Below are 23,187 nucleotides of genomic sequence, written 5' to 3' on the forward strand. Positions count from 1 at the left end.
ATTCTATTTTACTTAATGATCAGTAACAGAATTAAACTTTCACTATAAGTTGTTAATTTTAATTCCATTTTTATCATAAACAATTTTTTCATTTAATGGTCGTCCTTTCCATGAACTTTTGAGTTTTTCATAGACATACATACAGTTTTAGAAGTATAATTGCTAAATCAAATTTTGGAAGCTAAATAAATAATGTTGATGGTGGTAAAAAATAATAATATTGAACAAGTGTTATTCATGTTATAGAGTTTCTTTTCTATATGACAAAAGTTATGTGAAGACATGGAATGGCTCCTCAAAATCACCTGCTTCTGAGCTCAAAAGAACTACCCCCAGCAGAACAACCAACTAAGCAAAAAAATCATTCATTTAAATTTCCTTCAAGGTTAAATTTCATTATAACAATCACTTAGCTGCACGAAAATGAAAACTATTTGAAGCTGCCTACACCTGCCCTAATAGGCAAGCAATCCCTTTCTAAGGTCAGTTTAATGAAAAGTGGCATCTCAAGTTGCTCAAGTTACAAAGATAACCCAACGTACCTTAGGAACAGCTGATATAATTATGTTGTGATATGTATGTAGAATGGGTATCAGAATCAAAAAGGCAGGCTTTATTTTGTTATTGGAGTCCAGCCTCTGATACCCAGTCATTTCCAGTCCAGTGAAGGGTATACAGCAGTTCTCATCACAAATAAATGAAAAGATATTAGGGAACTTGATACTCCTGCTCTTGCTCACTAAACCCCAAGGAATATCCTAGTCTGACACAAACTCATTGTTCTGGAAAACGAGTCACTTAGGGGCCTGCTGTAGACTCAGCAGATCAAAGAAATTTGATTCTGGTTAGCGTTAGCATTGTGCTGGAGAGTCAGGAAGATAATAGTATGTTAGTTCCCAGCTCCTCTAGCATGGGAGGCAAATGCTCTACTACTGAGCTGCACGGTTTTCACACTGTTTATATCCATCTTAAAAATCATTTTAGTTCCTGAGAATAGAGATCAAGTTAGGACTGTTTATTTGCCTGAACAGTGTCGGAAACATAATTACTATCCTGTTTTATAGATAACAGGGTCTCAGTTCATTACTATAGTGAGTTGTTAAATGAGACCAGTTGGTCTTTGGGAGGTTTCAAGATCTGGGGAACCCTCAATTTTTTTTTTAGCAGTTCTTAACGCCAGTCCAAAGACTTTGTTTATTGTTCTTGGTTGTAAAGACAGATTCTTGGTATGTAATCCAAGGTGTTTCAAAATTCCACTGTAGACAACGCTCTTCTCACTTTCTGATAAAAAGAACTGTGCCACCATACTTTGTTTATGACTTATGTGGGTGGTTGTGTCCCATGGCCAAAGTTTCTTTAGTATATGTGATGCCGAAGGGAGCATGTGTTCATGTCTTAAAATTTCATTCACATTTTGAGGCATAAAGGAAATAAGAAAATAGAATAGAATATAGAAATATAATCTGGCTATGTGTTCAGAGGTTAGCCTTAGGAGATGATAAATATCAGAAAAGGCCACCAATGGGGAGCCCTAAAAATTGGAAACGGATGGCATTATAAAGAGATGGGAGAGACCAGAACATGCAAGCACATTCACTATCACTTTCCACATGATGTACTACTAGTCTGCTTCCAGAAGCCCATTACCAGATACAGTCTTTCAAAGTCATGTGGCAACTTAGTCGCAAATCTTAAATGTGAATTTATAGATTACAGGAAATTCTCAGGTTATGGAGAGAAACTGCTGCTGTCTAAACACATCCAGTGGATTTTATAAATTTTTGATGTTTCTAAAAACTTTTACCTATTTACATTTTTATATTCTAGCAAATGAAAACAATGAACTTGTTCACCTGCCTCTGTCTCAAACACTAATGCTTTATTTTGGCCAACAGCTACAAAGCTGTTTCTCGTCAACTCTTACCTGGAATGTGCTCTTGTGTTATCACACACGAAGTAAGGAGACACATGAATCATAGACAATTCCAAGTTCAGGTGTGCATAATAGATTGCCACAAGTGTTTCATAGCAGACAAATACAACATCACAGTGTCTGAACTGTATCTAACTTTAAATTTTGCATCTGAAGAAAATCCTCTTCAGTGTAGTGAAGCAGATTTCCTATGACAGAATCTTTTCTGGTAATTAAGCATGTATGCTGAGACTTCTAAGAACTATAAAGTTTTAAGTTATCTACTGACAAGCATTGTCCTTCCTCTTATTCTGAAGGAGTTTACCAGTGCAGTGGGATGCTGCACTGGGTAGTTTAACAATGGACTTCCTAAACAATGAAGCCTGGATGGACCTGCATTTCTAGTATTCATTTCAAACTGCTTTCTGGAAATGGAAGAGGAGTTTATAAAAGTGAATCCAAATAATACAATCCAAGATCTCCCAAGTATAAATTTTGTGAGCATATGTAGAAATTAGAGTCAGATTGATGAGTGTGAGGGTGGACAGGGCTTCAAGGGAAGAATATTTTATTCCAATGATTTTGGAGGACCTCCTTTGCTACGTATTTCCACCAGATTTCTCAATACCCTGGCTATGGGGGTGTCATGAATGGAACTGAGGTCAACAGCATTCTTTCAGCATAGAGTAGACTCTGCAAAATAATGGACATTTAAAATGCCTAGCACATTTGATCTATATCAATTACATTATTAAGAATTTCAACCTAAATAAAAAATTGACACTATATATCTGGAAGGGGATTAAAAAAAATGAGTTAAATTGGTCATATGCTGTCTTTGGCAAATCTGTGGTTTTCCAAAATAATTATGAAAATAGCTCATTGCTATTTGTACATACAATAGTTCCAGACCATATTTTGTGCTGTTGAAATTAAATGCCCAGAACCTTAAAAATATTATAGTTTATTCCTTTCTACTCTCTGTCAGTTGTAAGAAATCAAGTGCAACAATGAGGATTAGAGTGGGGAGCTTGTAGACCTAAATAGTGTGGGGATTATTTTCAACATAGAGTGTAAACAGAAAAGTAAAAATGAATGGGGAGAATTTGAACCTTTGCTATCCTAAATACTGAATTTGCTTCAATTATGAAAGTTTTAATGAAAAATAATCTTAAAATAAGTATAAATCAGGTATATTAGCAATGTTTGATGGGTATTAACTTCAACAACAAAGTACATTTGTACTAATCTGGGTGTTTTCTTGCTCAAATATTGCATAGAATCAGTATTTTTTAATTCCGCCGCAGTGCATTTAGATATTTGGCTAAGAAGAGGTCCTAGCATATTCCTCTCAATTCTACCCCAAACTCTGCATTTCAAGTATAGTCCTATGAGGTAAAATCAAAAGGTACAATTATAATTGTATTTGAGTTGATTTCTTCTTTGGAATATAGATAATTAAGTTCTGTAAATATAACTCAGCAGCATGAACCCTATTGGCTTTGATCCTTAGCACCATAAATTACTGAAAAAGTCTAAACCAATTTAACACTGGTTCAATCAATGAAGGTCTTAATTCAATGACCAGAAATGTAACATAGTAATGTAAATGTAACAGTATTTCCTGTGATTCACGCCTTGGTAAGGAAATGATTACGATACTATACGCACAAAAAGATTTCCAAATATATTTACTATTCATCAGCTTTGAAAGATCAATGACTAACCATGAGATAAATCTCAACATCTTTGATACAATTCAGTTGTGGAGAAGCAAGTTTTATTGCTAAACGCACTTGCCACTAGGGGAACTGGATAGATTTCTTAGTGGTTAAGAACACTTATTGCTTTCAAAGCTGTCCTGGGTTCTTGGCATCCACATGGTAGCTTACAATCATCTTTAACTCCATTTCCAAGCAACCCGCTGCTCTTCTCTGGCCTCCCTGGGGACTGCACACATGTGGTGCACATACTTATATGCAGGCAAAACACTCTTACATATAAAATAATACTTTAAACATCTTTCTTTAAAAGTTATCTTCCAAACAAGGGAATGATGGCAATGGAAATGCTGTGCTATATGGTTCTCTTATTCTCTACAAGTTACCCTTAGGCTTATCCAATTCCCAAATTTCTTAGTCATTCTACTCTTCCAGCGAGCAAGGTTTGTTTAGAGCTATAAGAAGTCACTATTCACAACAGCCAAAACATGGAAACAACCAAGGTGTTTATTATCTGATAAATGGATAAAGAAAATGTGGTACATAGACATAATGCAATAATGTTCCACCATAAAACATAATGAAATCCTGCCATTTGTGACATGAATGGACCTGGAGGACATTCTGTTAAATGAAATAAACCAAGCATAAAAGATAAGCAACACATAATCTCATTAATTCACAGCCCTATATAGAATCAACTAACCAGGGTTCTTAGAGGCTCACAGACTGAAACAGTAATCATGGAGACTGTACAGGTCCGAGCTAGGTCTACTGCACATGTGTTGTGGTTAGTAAACTTGTGGTTTTTGTGAAACTTCTAACATTTGCAGTGGGGGTGTTCAAGGCATTTAAAAGCGAAAATTACTTTTGGAGCAGCACCAAATATAGCCAGTATTGGGCAATAGTAAAAGGGTAGTATGGGAGAATATGTTTTGAATTGTTTTACTTGTGTTTCACATGCTGCTATAATTTTGTCATTTATCAACCATTGTCTCAGAGTTTACTGGTCTGTAATTTTCCCAGTCTGTATAGTATATTAGTTTTTTTTCTTTCAGATCATCTTTATTGCTGTTTTCTCAATGATGTTGTGAAAAATAAACCAAATCACTTTTTTGTCATATTTTTACAGGTATCATCTATGGTATGAAAACAATCTCACATTCAGAACTTCTTAGGATGAAGAGCAATTTAAGCTTCACTGGTTGTCACATAACCCACCCTAGTCAGGAGAAATATTTGTGATTAACTCATCTCACTCAGTCTCTCGAACACACTTTCGGAACACTTTTCTTTCATAGAATCCCTTAGAGAAATATAATTCTCATCAGGAGTGGTAGAATTACTCTTATCTGAGACTCTAAGATTTGGGTGTCAAAAATTAAGGAAACTCTGAAGTTTTCTTAGGGTGGAGTGAACAAAGTTATGTATTTCTATCATCACATACCAGAGGGACAAATAAAACCTCTAGCATGATTTCCTATCACATACTTCTAAACACACTTGGCAAAGAAGACACAGCTTGAAACTTTGCCAGAGTTATGGCAAAAAAATATTATTGTCATCATCACTATCACCATCATAGCATTAAAAGTAATAGTTTGTTACTATTTACTGAAAGTTTTTGCAAAAATTTTTTTACCTAAAATAGCATTAAATGCAAGTTTATTGGGAAGTTGCTTGAGGTTCACTGGCCTCAAGAAATTTGCCATGTGAAGGGAGAGGGAGGATTGGGAAGAGAAAGAAAGAGCATGAGGACAGGGAGAGGGGGGAAGGAAAGGGGAAGAGAAATACAGAAAGAAAGAGTGCATGCACAGATTTCGGAGGGGAGAGAGGGGAAGAGAAAGAGAAAGTGAATGCACACGTGGAGGGAGGGGAGAGAGAGAGACAGACAGACAGACAGACAGACAGACAGACAGACAGAGACAGACGGAGTCAGACAGAGACAGAGAAGGAATGAGATGGGAGAGGAGAGAAGATCTTTTTTTACTTCTTTACTCGCTCTGTTTCATATACATACACATTATACAAAAGCTATGACAGGTAGATACTCCTAGACTTTTGTGGGGTGTGTTTTTATTTTTAATTTGAGAACTCTGGTTTAATGATGTACAGAATGCTTCCCAAGGTCAAGCTTATATGAGGCAGAGCCAAAATTGAAATTAAGTTTGGTGAGACTACAAATCACCTTTAACTAACAGAATTAGGGAAAACCTAATAATATCAAGTAGGACAAAGAAGAATGTCTCAAATATACAGTGTGTTGCAAACACAGTTTCCAGTACTTCTAAAGGTTGCAAACTCATGATCATTCATCCTGTCAGAGAACAGTACAGCTCTTCAAAATAATGCTTCCCTTTGACCCATCCAGTGCAGGAATGGTGAGAGATAGAACTTTGTAGTTGAAACTTTATTTTGTTTCACCTTTTATACTCTTGTCACTCTGAGAAACTACTTTATAATTGAAAATATAATGGTGAGTTTTAAAAGTTGGGAAGGAAATAGGCAAGATATTATGCAGAAACAGAATGGAAGATATGGAATCATATTCTCTGAAAAGTCACTATGAGGGTAACTACCAAAGAAAAAAGACCCAATTGCCCAAGGAAAAGACTAGATTTTATGGCTTTTTAACCATTCAGGGGATCTACTTTTTATTGAGCGTATTTTGGAAGAGAAGATATACAAAAGGTAGAAAAGACCAAAATTGTCTGACGATGCAAACACATAATCCTGGGGAAGGGAAATGTGATAGCTTCATTTCCACCACCTCAGCCTTAATCCATGCTTACTGGTTTCTTTGATACTTACTTGCTTTTAAGAGAAAGAAAGAACATGAAGTTGGATGGACAAAGAAATGGAGGGGGTTCTGGGAGCAGTTAGGGAATGGGAAAGAATATGACCAAAATACATTATATGAAATTCTCAAAATATAAATCTTAAAAATTCTTTTTTAGCATCACCCCAGGCTGCATTATTAGACATAATAGTAAACGTTGCTCAGGATTATTTAGGAAAAAATAAAATAAAATATTCCCTATGGGTTATCAGTACAATAATAAAGAACTGAGAAGTCTACAATTTTTTTTTGTTGATGTTGGTTGTGTACTTTTTTTGGTTTTCTTTGGTTTGTTGTTCTTTTGTTTTGTATTTACTGAGTAAAAAAAAATCAGGTCTTCATCTTCATCTCCCTTTGAAATTATTTTTCTTGCCCAGCAGTGGTGGCTCACACCTTTAATCCCAGCCTTTGGGAGGCAGAGGTAGGCCAGCCTGGTGTATGAGAGAGAGAGAGAGAGAGAGAGAGAGAGAGAGAGAGAGAGAGAGAGAGAGAGAGAGAGAGAGAGAAGAACAGAGACAGACAGAGACACAGAGACAGACGGACAGAGACAGACAGAGACACAGAGACAGATGGACAGAGACAGACAGAGACAGACAGATATACAGAGAAAGACTTTTTCTTCTCATTTTAGTCAACTAATCATATCATTTCAGTTTCCAACTTTCTGGCCATAAACTTGTCTTTGACAGCAATAAAGAATAGTTCTAAGTGATTACTCTATTAGACACTGACTAGTATTAAAATTTAACCAAGCCATTTAAAACACAGATGTCTCCCAATGACATAGTAAATGAAAGTTTTCTATGTGTTCAAATGAGAAGCTACACAGTCCAGAAGGTAACTGCTGAGTTTATATGACAGCATGAATTAAACGTCTCTAACACTCAATAAGCTATAGACACACCTCCAAAATGAAGACCACACCCAATGGAAAAGAGCACCTATTTAAGGCTGGTATGTCTGTGACCTAGCTTATGGACTTCCAGTAACCAATTGGGAAATCTGAGCTATGTGCAGGCAGACTCTGGACCATGTGTCAAATCTGGCTAACTAGTCATTTTTACAATTGTCATTGGAACTCAGTCATTCTGCTGTGTGTCTATAGCTGCTTTATATTACAGTAGAATTGAGCAATTCTGATAGAGACTACACAGCCGAGGAAGAGCAACTGGCCCTTTTCTATGTCTGCTGACTTCTGTATTTAGGAACTAATCTAGGCCTCACTTTCTCCATTCATAACATGAAGGAGTGGGCAGAAAACTCTGTCCACCAAGCTGATATATCAGAATCCTTGAGACCAGTGGGCTAAGAGGAAGTCCTCATACTTTGTTATGCATAAACTTCTTGTGAAGAAAGTATAAACCACAACAGGAACACTCACTTGGAAATCAAGCCTAAATAAAATCAGTCCTGGCATTGAAGATTTCTATTTGATTTACAACATTTCAAGTCCTGGACTTAAAGCATCAAGTATCTGTGGATTTGCCTGGATCGGGATACCGTGCTATATAAATGGTCCTTAGGAAAAGACTTAAATTAGTTAAATAAATTAAATTAGGTTTAATTAGTTAACTTTTGATTTGTGGAAATAATTTACTTTAAATAAATCACAATGAAATTGGCTATATATCAAATGTAAGCCCTGTCAGTGACAATCTCAGTGAGTAACCCATTCTCTGAAGACAATTGCGCTTGGAGGAAAGCCCCAGGCTCTCTTGTCTCTGCCACAAACGGCTACACCTGGAAGGTAGTCCTGAGAGCATGCTACCAAACACCAGGAAGTCTGCTGGATAGCAGATAATATCAGAAGCACCTAAATCATGTTTGGGGAAGGGATTAAAGAATATTTCCTAAGCCTTTTGAGGTTTAACTATTGCTGCAACAAGTTGAAAGATGGCATGCGCAGGTCCAGACTGCTTAGGAAAGAGCTGGAAGTGCACAGAAGGAAGAAAGCTTGCTGCGCTCTGAGATTTGAGATGGCTGTCAGGCTGCCAGGCCACCAGCCTACCTTTCATGATGACTACAGATTGCAAAGGGTGAGTTTTAGGGGGTGGTCTCTGTGAAGTCTGGCCTCTATAATTCAAAATAGGCTGGTTTTGGAAGTCACTGGTACAAAGAAATGATTCTGAGACTGAAACTGACCATAGCATTGTTGGCAAATCTATGTTGGTATCAGAGACTGAACCCAGGGCCTTGTGCACACTAGGTAAATACATTACCGCTGAACTATAACCCCAGCCCACTGTTTAATTTTACCTCTTGTGCTTGTTAGAACCTACATTCTATCTGTTAGGGGTTTTTTTGTTTGTTTGTTTTTATTTTTGTTTTGTTTTTGCTTTTGTTTTTGGCAATGCTAGGGTAAAATCCAAACCTTCTCACATGCATACATTCTACCAAATTTTAACATTTTTATTACAAGAGAGGATGTTAGTGCATAGTCCAAGCTGGTCTTGTACTCATTCTGCATCCCAGGCAGGAGTTTGCAATCTTATTATCTCAGTCTCCTGAGTAGCTGGGACAAGCCTAACTCACTGGGCCCCGTACAAATAATACTTTCCTTTTATATATTTGTGTCTTTGGTATTAGGAATGGGACCCAGTATCATGTACATGCCAAGAAAGAGCTCTACCACTAAGCTAAATGCCTCCATTCTAAGGGACTTTCTTGAAAGAAATATTTAGGAGACAATTTGTAGATTTAGGAAGGAACACCAAGGTCTGAAAAGAATTATTTTAACTGTTTATATATTTGAAATTTAAGAGAAGGGCTGCCAGGCTGTGGTCTTCTTTTTTATCTGATGGGCAAATTCGGCCTACACAATAGAGACTATAATCTTATTAAGTTATTACAGCCTTTTTCACTTGTTACTACAAATATTCATTGCTGATAAAATACCTTAAAGGGATTTTTGTGTTCCAGTTCTTGACAAATGAATAATCAGATAAAAAATAACTGTAATGTATATGCATTGGACTTGAGAAACTGAAAAATATTTTGAAAGGGAAGACTTGGGCTCAGGAATGTTTATCAAGTGATAGGCAAATCTAGATCATTGTGCATGGGTGGAAAAGTGCTGAGGGAATGGGGAAGATAAGAGAATCATGTTCAAAGCTAAACTATAATGTTCCACGGTGAACCTTGATTTGCTCTTTAACAATAATCAAGACTTACTACAGGAGAAGGAAGAAAAATTTATCACAGAAATTACTCACTTTTATTTACATAAAATATATGGTCCAACTCTTTAATAATGATATTTTTTGTCTGTAGAATTATTTTAAAAAGTTTAAAATCTGCAGCAAGCAAAGAAAGAGAAACACCAATCAGAACTGAAAGAGGAAGTGCTATGTATTTTTTGTCCAACAATTTCCTGGGTCCAGCATTGGAGGGTTGAATTTTCAATTATTTCCTTTGCTTTACAGGTAAGGAAACTAGGCTTAGAGAGGATCAGTTTGTTTTTAGCCCTTAAATTTACAGAACCCTAAAATGGGAAGATCATGGAATATGCTTAAAATCAGATTTCAATTTTCCTCAGAGCTGACAAGTCATAGTACACATTGGAACAAGACCTCCTCCAGGGCTTCCTGTGTGCATCTGTGCACTAGAGTTACTAGACTGTGCCATCATGCCTGACTTTTTCCCATAAACATATGTAGTAGGGTAAAACTCAGGTCATCATGTTTGCATTGTAAATTATAATTGAGACATCTCCCAGTTTCTAAATTCACATTCATAGGCAAGGCAAATAATCATATTGCAAATGATGAAATGAATTTAGGGACCATCAGATCTATTCATTTATATAATACTTAGGTATGAAAGATCTGCTGACTATTCTCTTTTTCTCTATGTAGATAAAAATGATTCCACAGAGATTTACGTTTGACCTGTATTTTTATTTAACATTACTATAAAATATAGACCCTCTTCATTTATGTTCACCATGGTAAAGGGAAATATTTGTTCTCTTTATGGACCATAGATGATAAAAGTGGAGCAAAATTACTGTCTTTCTTTCCTCCTTGCTAAGTGTTATAATGGGCCACATTTGGGTCATGGCTCTTTTTGTTTTAATAGTGCTAGTGATTAGTCAAGGACAAGATTGAACTTCAAGGCCTGTATCCTTAAGCTTCAAGTTCTCTGGCTGTAGATAGTCACTCTTCCCACCCCTGTGAGTGTGTGTGTGTGTGTGTGTGTGTGTGTGTGTGTGCACGTGCGCGCATTTGTATGTGTGTATGCCTGCACTGGAGACTAAACCCAGAACCTCATTCATATTAGGTATGTGCACTGCCACTGAGCTATGCTCTAAGTCCTCATCAATATTCCTGGTAAATTTGCCATGGCCTCATGCTTTACAGCATTAAGATTGTTCCAAACCACTAAGCTGTTCCTATACACTAGATACTAGATGTTGAGCAAGGCACTTGAACCTATATTTCCTCATTTAACACTCTTATGATCACTAACAGGCAAATAATATACTTTTGTACAGGAGCTATATGGTTATTCCAAGGATCAAATAAATAATAGTTGATTGTGTTTTTTAAAATGTCAGTCTGAAGAATTACAAATACTTCTTACTACAAATGCCTGGCAATAGTGTGTTCTTGGTGTCAAACTAACAAAATGTTCTTGAGGCTTATCTCAAAGGAACTTAAAGTAGTTTCCTGCTCAGCTCAGCTTCCTTCTATTACCATCCTGCCCAGGCCTATAAGCCCTTTTCTAGAGGTTTTGATGAATCCTCAGAAGAGAAGAACTACAGCAACTACATCAGTTAAAGAACTGATCAATGAACAAGTCAGTGAGACCTTTGTTTGAGGAGGCCCTGTACAGCTCGGTTTGAAAACCCTGGGACAGGAACACGTCCCTTTAACCTCTTCTTGCCTATGACTCATGGAGCTTCAAGATGTACCTGACCATACTCAGCCTGAAATGAAACCCTGACCCTTTCACTCTTAACCGGGAAATTGACGCCACCAACAAAAAGCAACTAAACTTTGTATATCAATGTCAAGGGTTAAAGAAGAGGGAAATAAGAACTCTGTACTTGGTCAGCATATTTGTTCTAAAGCACTGGTTTATTAAAAAAAATCCCATAAGAGTAAAAGCACCCCCACACACATCCACACACAGCTGGCCACATTAACACAATAGTACTTCCGTGAATTGGTCTCTCATATCTCTCTCTTCCTAGAGGTGGTCATCTTAAAGTAGAACTCACAGCAACTGCTTCAGAGCCTGGCTATTTATCTGACCTATTCGTTTTGTCAGGAAGGATATCAGCCCTCTGATGAAAGCATGTGAGGAGACTGTGTGTCCAGCCTGTGCACAGCAGACCTTTAATAAAAAGGCATCCGGTCTGGATTTTAGCATGGCTCAGAGCCCTGATACTGAGTCCTAACCTGCAACTCCAAAGGAAGGAATGCCAATGTCCGCTTGAGTATTTCTACAGAAACATGGTTTCTCTTCAGCTTCTAGAATTAGGTGGTTTATAGATAGCAACACCAAAGTCAGTGATCTTCAGGAATTTCTCACACTGACAACTATGTCTCAGATTAACCTCCTTGGAATTCTTTCCACGGTCCTTTTATGTAGTCTTTTGCCATGTGATCTTTAGTTCTAGACCCTGGTAGGACAGGTTTATCTTTGTTATTCGTTTCTGCATTCCCAGAATTCACCCATTCTTATCTCATAGTGGCTACATAAGAATTCTCCCTGGGTGGATTAGAAGGGCTGATTTTCATTGGTTAAAAAAGAGAACTTGATAAAGCATATAAGGAAAAGAACATTTGTAAAGGCACAGATTGGATAGATGCTTTTAGTGATTGGTCTAATACCAATGTGGGTAAAACTCAATCTTTTCTTTATATTGCCGACAAAAAGCAAAGAGATGTAAGGGGTGGTGGCACATGACACCAGTGCTACTCTGTATTCTGCATGACTTTTACAAAATGCCCACCTAGGGCCGTGGGTGGTGCACAGAAGCTTCCTTTTTGAAGGGTCTTTCACTCTAGGGCTCTTCCTCTTCTTCTTGGTAGCCAGCAATGAGATCCTCCTGTTTTTCTACTATAAAGAAAACAGTAGAGGCAATAGAGCCCAGGACTCCTCCTCTTGCTAGCTTACAAAAGGCAACTGGACAGTACTACTGAGTGAGAGCTGGTCTAAACTCCCTGTGTATCTTGTTACTAATCTTTTTTTAAACCTATCTAGGGTACAAAAACCATGATATCAAGTCAAATACCAGCTTCTATTTCTTTGGTGATCCAAAAACTCAAACTGGAACATGAATAAACAACATCTGTCTGCAATCTTTAAAATAGTCTTGTTTCTAAAGCCATTCCATTCCTCGTAACACTCAGTGCTTCTAAAAGGTCAGTTTTGCCACTTAGCTTGATGGGCAAATCAAATTTCTGCTAGCCTCTAGAATTAAGCAATGGTTATCAAAGTATTCCATAGTAGGGACTAGAAACAGAACTCCACTCTATAGTCACTGAGTAATTATGATACAGTCAATAAATCCATGATTGGATTCTCCAGATGAAGTGTTGACTATTCTAGTAAAGGTACAGCTACGATAGAACCTGATGTTCATCAAATGTTTACTGCATGTGATTCTTATGCTTTGTACTTTACAAGTACTTTCTTTTCTGATGCGAAACAAACAAAAAAGGCATTTTATCCAGTTTAAAAATAATACATGCCAAATGGCTACACAAAAGACTTGGACATTGTGCTCACAAACATAAAGTGAATCTGGATTTTTTGTTTGTGTTTTGAGACCTTTAGGGGAGAAAAATCCTAATTGTCAATTAGCATTATTGTCTTTGCTTTGCAGTGTCCTCAGGTAGCCTGGGAACATGTACACAATTCCAGTTCTGGGCATAAGTTCTGGCTCTTCAGTATAATCAGTCTGTGAAAATGTTGGCAAGGGGACCTCTTCAAGACAGCTTCCTTGATGGCTCTGGAGGCATTCTTCCAAAGCCATATCTCTACAGTAATTTGCAGAGCCTGTGGGAAGGCATCCTCCTCCTGTAGTATGGTGGCTTGCAGCCAGGCCAGGTGTGTGTTTAAAATCACTGTAAAATTGCTGCATATATTTCTCAAAACCTCAAAAATGACTAGAGCATTTAAAAATAATGCTGCCTTTGTTGGCCCTGTTAGGCTGGAAGAGAAAGAACAAGCTGGGCACTAGGGAACTGCGATCTGTATAGACAGATGTATAGGTGATTGGGAGCAACTCTATTCCAATTTCAGTGTAAACTACCACAGATACACAATGTGCTAGAATAGTGTGAGCTCCAACACACTCTAAAATGTCACTGCAGTAGATGCAGTGCCCTGAACTGCCTTCTCCTTATTGTGAATGAAAAGCCAGAGAGACAGTCACATGCCATCTTCACGATATCTAGCTATAAGAGGAATGCAGGAGAAGGATTATACTGATACCCAGATTCAGAAGCTAATAGCAGTTCCTGACACTCCCTTCCCGTTTTTAATCTTCAGAGACAAGATTTTGAATGCCACTCAGATTTTGAGCTTGGGTTGCACTGTGTCAATTTAAATAGATTGTAAGATGAAAACTAAAGCAATAGTCTCTTCATGCTTTTTTTTTTCCCCGCCTGGGAACACCACAGCCCTACCTGTATCAGATATTCTCATTGGACCTTTTTTGCATAAAGCATACTTTGTATAACCCTCCCTGCATAAGAAAAATATTTCACTGTTATTTTACAGACAGGAATAAAACATGCCCAAATGCTTAGCCTGACATTCAAAGACTCAAACTCTCCTTCAAAGATACCTCTTCCGATATTATCTCTTCTGACCTCTCAGAACCCCAAATGTTAGCCAGCATTGTCCAGCATCCTAAGTGTCCTTGTGTGTTGCTACAGACAGGCCTCTGCCGGCCCAGTGCATGCGCAGAAGTTCTATTCAGCTGCTTTGATGTATAATCCACTCATCTGTCAACACAGCTTAAATCCCACCACCCTGAAGCAAGGTTTATTGTCTACTCAACACAAGTCATCTCTTCCTCTTCTGAATCCCAAAACAGTTGTCTAACTTATCAATCAATTCCATACATCATTCAGCAAGTGTTTCTAATTGGCATGCCTCTACCTGTGGCTAGACATTTTTCAAACTATAAAACACATTAAAATAACAACATGCACTCTTATCTCACACATAAATATGGCAAGCAATAACTAAAACAATATTGGGCAGCCAGTGAAATGCCAAAGTCCACACATTTGACCATTATAAACTGAATCTTGCTTTCTAACAGTAGTTCTGACATATTGCAGGCTTCCTCTGAGCCTGGCACAATGCTAAGAGTTTACATGAAACACTTTATTTTGTTCTCCCATGTTTTTGTAAAAGAAAGCACAGGACATTACTAGCCTTGTTTTATAGAAGAGTAAAGTGGGGAACAGGAACATTAAGTAATGTGCCCAACTATTACATTTGTTTACACATTCCCATGACTCAGAGGTACCTTGTGTACTTGTCTGTGCACTTTCCTGAACCCCCAGACCTTACAAAAATGATCCCAATCATAATAAATCATCAAGCAATAGTAAATTCCCTCTGTAAGAGAAATATAGGAGAGGTAAGTCAGATAGGAGAGAATTATCAGGTGAAAAGGAGGAGGGAAAGGAAGTGGCTTTGAGCTTCATCAATAAGAGTAGGTCCCTGGAGGTGCTTTCTTCTGACTCCATCATAAATATTTTTGTACCAAATGAATTAAATAAGAGGCCACTTTTATGTAATTCACAAATATTTCAGAACCTTATTTTAACCACATGAGAATAATGAAAAATATATTCACATTGTAAACTATGGAAATGCTGCCATGAAATATGCACAAACAAACTATATTTTTGAAGGAGACAAGTGGAACTGGTAAGACACACACACACACACACACACACACACAAAACCAAAACATTTTATATAAAATACATGACTCACTTTCTTAAAATACCATGTGGTGAAATATAATAAAACTTATATATAATTTAAATGAAAATCTAATCTAAAATACTTGTGAGCTGCTTCACACACTTTTATAGGATTATAAAAAGGAGGTAGTATGTGATAAAATGTCAGAGTTGAATGATGGATAACAGGAGTTTTTATAGGCATTTATTAAGCTAAACATTGTTTTCTTTTTCAACATTTTTATTTTATTGGTTATTTTATTTATTTACATTTCAAATGCCATACCCCTTCCCAGTTAAACCCCCTATCACCTTCTAATATAAGACTTGAAAGTGGTATGTGGAGATTTTTTTTTCTGGGAAGACTTTTTCCATCTCTCAGACTGGCATCTGTGCCCTTGATTTGGATACAGTATGACTTTCTCTACCAGCAGCAAGGAAAATGATTTTTCTGTTAGATTTTCCTACAAGTCTGTTAGCTCTGTGAAGATGGTGACTGCTTTTGTACATATGACCTTTGCTTAATAAATGAATATTAGCAATGTGATCTGGATTTGGTAGCTGTATGTGTATGGGCTGGATTCTCAGGTGGGGCAATCTCTGAATGGCCTTTCCTTCAGTCTCTGGAGCTGAAGGGTTTTGCAACCCCATAAGAACAACACTACCTACCAACCAGAGCTGCCAGGGACTAAATCACAATCCAAAGAGACAGACCCATGTCTCCAGCTGCATATGTAGCAGATGATGGCCATATTGGGCAACAATGAGAGAAGTCCTTGGTCCTGCCAAGGCTTGAACGCCCCCCCCCCACCAGTGTAAAGGAATGTCAAGGTGGGGAGGCAGAAAGTCGTGGGTGGATAGGTGGGGGAACATCCTCAAGAAGAAGGGGGAGGGGGGAGTGGAGGGGGGTTTATGGACGGGAAACTGGGAAAGAGGATAACATTTGAAATATAAATAAAAAATATCCAATTTTAAAAAAGGAAAAAAATAATGGATATTAGCTTAATTATCCGTTACCTCTCAAAAAGTCTGTAATCTTGTATGTTAGAGCTTCAAATGTCTTGAAATAAGGAAAATGACAGTGGTATGAAAAGAACTTGAAAAGTTCACTCTCTTTAGTTTCCACTTAGCTTAAATGTGCTTCTCTGAGTAACTGACTGAGTAAACAGAATACATAAATAGGATTTTTGGTGGTACTGGCATTTGAATCCATAGTGTCTCACATTGTAGCCAAGCATTCTCCCAATGAACAATAACTCTGGTCCTGTCTTTTAGCTCTTAGTTTGAAAGAGTGTGTCACAAATTATGTTGCCCTGGCTGGCCTTGAACCCTTAATATCCTCCTGGCTCAGTCTCTAGAGGCAGCAGTTCTCATCCTATGAGTCAAGTCCTCTTTGGGGGTTGCATATCATACATCTTCTCTATTAGATACTTAGAGTATAACACATAGTAGTAGCACAGTAACAGTTATGAAGTATCAACGAAATAATTTTTTGGTTGGTGATCACCACATCATGAGGAGCTGTATTAAAATATTACAGTTTTAGGAAAGCTGAGAACCAGTGCTCTAGAGTAAGTAGGATTACAGGTCTGTGCAACCAGGCCTGGCAATATTACTATTTTATAGCAGAAATATGTCATAGAAATGCCAAGAAAAAAAAAAAAGAAAGAAAGAAAACAGTCTGTAGCTCAGTATCACCTCACACCATTGTTGTAAATTGGGAAAGATTTTCAAACATAGAACCCCATCTAGGCACAAGAACTGCTGAGAATTCAGCTCCAACTTGGGCTTTATAATAAGTATCAGGCAAGTCAAGGCTTCACGGTAAGACCCTATCTCCTAAATAAATAAATAGACAAACAAACCTAAGAGCAAAATTCCCTATCTCCGACTCCATATGCATAGTGTTACATAAAATTGAGCTTTAATGTGAACTTTTGGAAGAATCAATTGAAATCTCAGTGGTTTGATCCACTGAAAGCTATGCTTCATGAAGAAACTCCCACCGCCAGCCTTTAAAGTGAGCATAGCAAAAGCAGTTTCAAGCTTCAGTGTGAGCTTGCTTGAAAGACATTGAAAGGTCAATTTTCTCTGTTGGCATATTTTCATAAGTGCAACTTGAGTCAAGAAACAAGAGGCACAGTGTGTTATGTGTGCACAGTAAGAGAGGAATTACTTCACTGTAATTTCTTGGAAACTCTAGAATACATTATTAATCTCTCTTATATGTCAGTTATGTGGTTCACAAATCCAGTTTTTAAGTAGAGTATGTAGCACTGGAGGGCTTCTTAAGATTCAATTAAAATGATTATTTTAAATGTCCATGTTTTGATGTGTCTCACTTAGAGGTTGCATTTGACATGGAGACTTCACTTGTTACTTTAAACAACAGAATTTAGGAATTGTGAGTTTAATTTTCTCATCGTTTCCCTATCTCATAAGCATTTACCAAGTATAGTCCCTAAAAGGAACAAACTGATGGCATGACACTCTTTCAAATGATATGAAGGATCTTTAATATTTTTAGTTTCTGAGACAAGGTCTCTAAGGAAATGTGGAAGATTTTACATCTATGAATTCTATATGTTGAAATTTTATGGTATTTTATCTTTTGTGCTTCAGATAAAGATGTTAATGCACAGAGTCACATTTCATTTCTGCTTTTGTTTTGTTTTACTTTTTAAGATACAGTTTCAATATATAACCTTTGCCTGCCTACATCTCACTATGAAGACCAGGATGACCTTCAGTTCATAGATATGCACATGCCTTTTGCCTCTTGAATGGTGGAATTAAAGGCATGGCCTACCATGCCCAGCTACATTTCATTTCATACACCTTTTATATGGAAATCTAGTATAATTATAATGATCCCCAAAATTTAGGTTATTAAAGAAAATAATTATTCTTTGCAATCATATCAGCACAATATGTATCAATATGAAATCCCACAGAGCACAATTTACTTTTTCGGACAACGTAATAACTACTGAAAGATACAGATCCTTGGTTACTTCTCTTCATTATGCTATTAATTCATTTTGTAAAATCAGCATTTGTATTTTACTAGGTTTAGATAAAACAAGAAAGTACACATATTTACCAGTCTGTGATGACTAAGATCATCACCTCCAAAATGCCCTATATATTTATGATTTTTTTTTCTGACATGAACGCCATGTTCCTGAACAAACATGTTCTGCTGGTATGTTATCCATGCAAATGCTTAAAAGCACATTTCATGGAATAGCTGCAAATAATTGATCATAAACATATTTTGTTAAATACCTGCACATGTGTTTCGGTGCCTTAGAGGTTGTTAATATATGCCTATATTTCTGTGATTAGAAAATAAAATATACAACACTGTTAATTGTCAGGCCCTCCCCATAACAATATCAAGGTCTGGTAATCCATAAGCTTGATTAGCCAAATGTACTGAACTTATGACTGAAGACTTGCATTTTCATCACAGAAAGGGCTACTGCAGTATCTCCTCATAAATGTGAAGACGTTATGTAAATAAGTAATGACCGTGCTGTGACAGCAAATGGACACTGAGCAGAATTTGACTACCAGATACAAATAACCAGCCTGGAAGCTGTTGAATACGCAGCCTCATGATGATGATGGTGTTCTAACAAACAGCCCTTAATCTAATGAAAAGAACTTTTTCTTGATAAAGGACAAAAAGGAAAGGAAGACCAGAGATCTCTATTCAAGCATTCCAAAGGACATACCTCCTAAGCACAAGAAAGGTTAAAAAGAAATCATCTCAGATTACACAAGCTAACAGCTATCTGGAATTTTGAACGATTGACTTTGTTGTAATTTCCTGCACACTCCTTTTCCCTGTCAAACACGTTGGTGGTACTTTTCTCTACCGCTGGGCAATGCAGGAAAATGTAATGTGTGCCTATCCTCCCTTGACTGTGTTACCTACATTCTTGTGGCAAACTTCCCTATATGGTAAAAAGATGGATTGCAGCCACTCGTTCCTTGGACATTTGAAGTGAAGGATCTGTGCGTGTACTGCGTTCACTTCCCTCATCACATTTAGAAGCAGGGATTTCCCTTAGCATGTCAAGTTCCCTCATTGTGTCAAACAATCACAACGCTGAATCCCAGATGTGGTTCGTTAATCTTCACCATGGTGAAATCACCTATGTAGCCTAAGTAAATATAAGCAGTCATTAGCATTAGGAGAAGGCAATAGGAACCGTTTGTTAAAGGTGATGTTATTCTTTGAGCAATGATACTCTTTGGATCATCTGATTAATTTTGTTTGTTCAACAAGTTGCTCTGTTTTTCCTGAGAGGAGGGACTTCAGTATATATTTACTTAGCACTTTTAACTTATACCTCTTTTTCTTTTAATTAGTGTCTTGTGATCTAAAAATTAGCTGATGAACATAATACTTCACACAAACTCTCTCAGTCATGTTTGCAATAATTAGGCCCACTGTCAACCGAAGTTGAATAGACATCAGGAGACTTTTTTTTATTTCTTCCCTGCAGCTTTCTAACCTTATTTAGAGAGTATTTTTTTAACTTAACATATAACCATGTTAATTACTATTCCCCAAGCTGTAATTTGGATAATTTCATACTAGAAGTGGATGGAATTCAGACAGTCTTGCCTGTAAACTGGCTGAATAAAAGAAGCTTATACAGGCAGGAATGCTTTCATGAAACCCGAGACTGTCAGAACATGATAGTTCACCAATAAGCTGAATATCATTTACACAAGGAGGTCACATGTCCTCTAAAATCCCACATTTGGTACAGACATTTGCTACACACATTCTTCTTTCTGGTCTTTTGTTTGTATAGTAACTAGATAAAGGTCCAATGTGAGTAAATTACTTTTTCCTGCAAGAGTGAAGAAAATAAATGTCTGTAAATGCTCAAATGATAGATTTTTTTATATTCCTTTTTCTCTTTTTCTCACCGTTCCTTCTCCTGCCCCATGCTGTCTCTATCTCCTCTCTTTGTAACAACTGCAGACATTGAAAATGATCCAGAAAACAGTAAGAGTTGAAAATGATCCAGATTTTAGAATTTGCCCTCACCTTGACAACACTAAAATTACAAGCAGCAGTCAACTTTTACAAGATACCCTCATTGTGTAACATTTATATCCTGCCAAAAACATGCTACAACTAATCAGACAACAAAGGTGAAGAGAAATCCTTCACCTGCCATGTAGCTAGCAGTGAATACACTTCTTATTTCCATGACATTTGCTGGCAGAAAGGGGTTGGCTTAAGGCGGATCGGACTAACCTTCAATTTGTCATAGCGCTCACTCAAAGCTGCCACCTGATGATCGCGGTGCCGCCCAACCAGTTTACACAAGGCACAGATTAACTGGTCATCGGTCACACAGTACATATTCACCTTCTCATCCTCATGCTCCAAGCACATTAGCCCCCGGATGTGCGAGTCCGGGATTGGCTCAATCAGACGATGGCCTGTAAAGGGCTTCTTATTCGGATGAGTGGCTTTCAGGCACTCATCACAGTAGGACACTTCGCAAGTAACACAGGTCTTCACAGCATCCTGGGCAGGATCCTGGTCACAGAACTGGCAGAGAACTTTCTCGGCAGAAGACATGGTGTTGGCGTCAAAGGCCCGCTCCCTGCGGGTCTCACTGGGAGAATTGGGCCCACTCACGGATGCTTTCTGAAACCTGTCAATGATGTTTTGTAAGGTGACGTTGCGCTTGAGCCCGTCTAGACCTCGCTGGCTGAGCGTGATGACATGCCGGCAGGTGGGGCACTGGAAGGCGTTGATGGACTCCACAGGCTCGTTGGTGGCACAGTGAGAGACCAGGATGCGGTGGGCACAGTTGAAACAGAGGCTATGTGCACAGGGAAGCAGGAGAGGGTCCTCAAAAAGCTCCAGACAAATAGGACAGGTCAGCTCCGACTCCAGTGTTTCCATCTTCAGGCAAAACTCTCCGGGGTCATCAGCAAAATCCAAGGAAGCTGATCAGCTATCTGGAAACAGAATGTAAGATTGGATTAAGCATGAGGGGTCAGCGGGCAGGGGTGGGGGGGGTGGGGGTGGAGGGGACTGGGGCTGTCAGCTTCAAATGCATCTCATAGTAATTCCAAACACAGGTCATGGAAGGGAAATTATGTGTATGTTCCAAACATCTGTCTTTATTGGGGGCAAATGATAAAAACAAAACAAAACAAAACAAACAGAAAAAACAAAACAAAATAAAACAGGAGCCTATCATTTTCTCAAATTTCTGATTGTTGAAAGTGGCAGCTTTCTTTTTGTAATGTTTATTGCTGTTTGTTTATAGTTTTTACAGCTTTGGGCTTTAAAAGGTCTAACTCTAATCTAGTAAGTGACTGAAACTGCAGCCTCTATAATTGGCGTACGATCAGAGTAATCTTACATCACGAACAAATTTTCCCTTTCATTAAAATGCAAAAACTTGTTAATGAAATAATGTCATTCACAACTCTGAATTTGTGAGCGTGAATATTAATGTATACGTATTTTCAAAGACTATCAGTTTGTAACGGCAGGGCAGGATTTTCAATTGTACAGATGTACTTGTTATAGAGATGAACATGAAGCATATATGAACTGAAATGCATGCATTTCAGAAGAAAAAATCATGTTTAGATTCAGAACATCATTGCTCAAGACATTCTTGAGGATAAAACCTATGGATTTTTCACAAGACGCTCATGGTAGAGGCAATATTTTTGGCATATGCTCATTGCTCGTGTATTGATTAATCCAGAAGTGGGATTTGGGATGCAGACAGAAATTAGAAAACTATGTGGTAGCCTTTCTGAAGGCTGAAACGCTGATAAGTAATATTATCACATACATTTGATAAGTTGTAACAATAACCCCAGTGCAACCCCATTTGGCCCAAAATATCTTATCTCAGGCTGGTCACTGTTGCCAGCAACAGGTCTGGCTGGCAAGAGGTTTTGTCTCACACTCACAACCCTGCTGGCCCAGTCATGACCTCTGCCAGCTCTGTTGCTCCCCTCCAGGCCACCTTCGGGTGGCCCAGCTGAACGTTTCCTTTCCCATAAATACCTCGTTGCTTTGTGAACTCCTGCCTGCCTTCCCTTCAAAAGGAGATGATAAAGAATCCCACACAAGCACCAGTTCATTAGGGTGAAGAGGCCTCATGCTCATTAGCAGGCCTGGGAACTAAGCCTCTTTTGAACCTTCTCCCTTTCCAGGCCATTAGTAGAGAGGACTGTAGAATTCTGCCTGGCATATTAGCAGCAGCCCGCTGCAAGCTGTGGGAGAATGGTGCAGTTTACCAGGTCAGGAGGTTCAAATCACTGACAAGGGTAGAAAGTTCTCAGTTGGGTTTATGGGAAGGCTTCACTTCCAAAGCTGTGTATAGTGATTCTGACAATCAGTCAATTGTATTCACACCTCCACTTCTATACAAAATGCAGGCTTTCTGGATCAGGTGACCTTTTGTGAAATAACATCCGTCTGAAATATGAAGGGTGCATTGCTTTGCTGAAACAATGTCAGCTCACTGCCAAATGAAAGAAGACCAGTAGAGATTATAAAGTATGTCCTGGGCCTGCTAAAGAGTAGAAGAAATGATCTGCTCAGTGATGACCTGCAACTATCAATTATATTTACTACAGAATAAAGGAATGGCTGCAATTTGAAATACTGAGTACTTGCCCATCATCCCACAGTCTACAATGTAAAGCCAAAAGCTACTCTTATTAAAAAAAAACATGTAACCATCCTCCCTGGGGCCCAGTCCATTG

The 23,187-nt window shown here is 38.0% G+C and overlaps 1 protein-coding gene across 8 annotated transcripts in view; it reads right to left on the bottom strand.

The window, feature by feature from the left end:
* The window catches only part of Mid1 (midline 1), a 381,084-nt gene that overhangs the window by 99,039 nt on the left and 258,858 nt on the right, over window positions 1–23,187 (bottom strand). For 5 of the 8 annotated variants that reach the window (NM_001431606.1, NM_001431607.1, NM_001431608.1 and 2 more), the window contains 1 exon segment: window positions 20,696–21,411. In NM_001431606.1, coding sequence (NP_001418535.1) covers window positions 20,696–21,355 — 660 coding nt within the window. In that variant the 5' untranslated portion in view covers window positions 21,356–21,411. 8 annotated transcript variants of the gene reach the window in all.

This window comes from Rattus norvegicus, chromosome X (assembly GCF_021556685.1).
Source record: "Rattus norvegicus strain SHRSP/BbbUtx chromosome X, alternate assembly SHRSP_T2T, whole genome shotgun sequence".
NCBI classification, from domain to species: domain Eukaryota; kingdom Metazoa; phylum Chordata; class Mammalia; order Rodentia; family Muridae; genus Rattus; species Rattus norvegicus.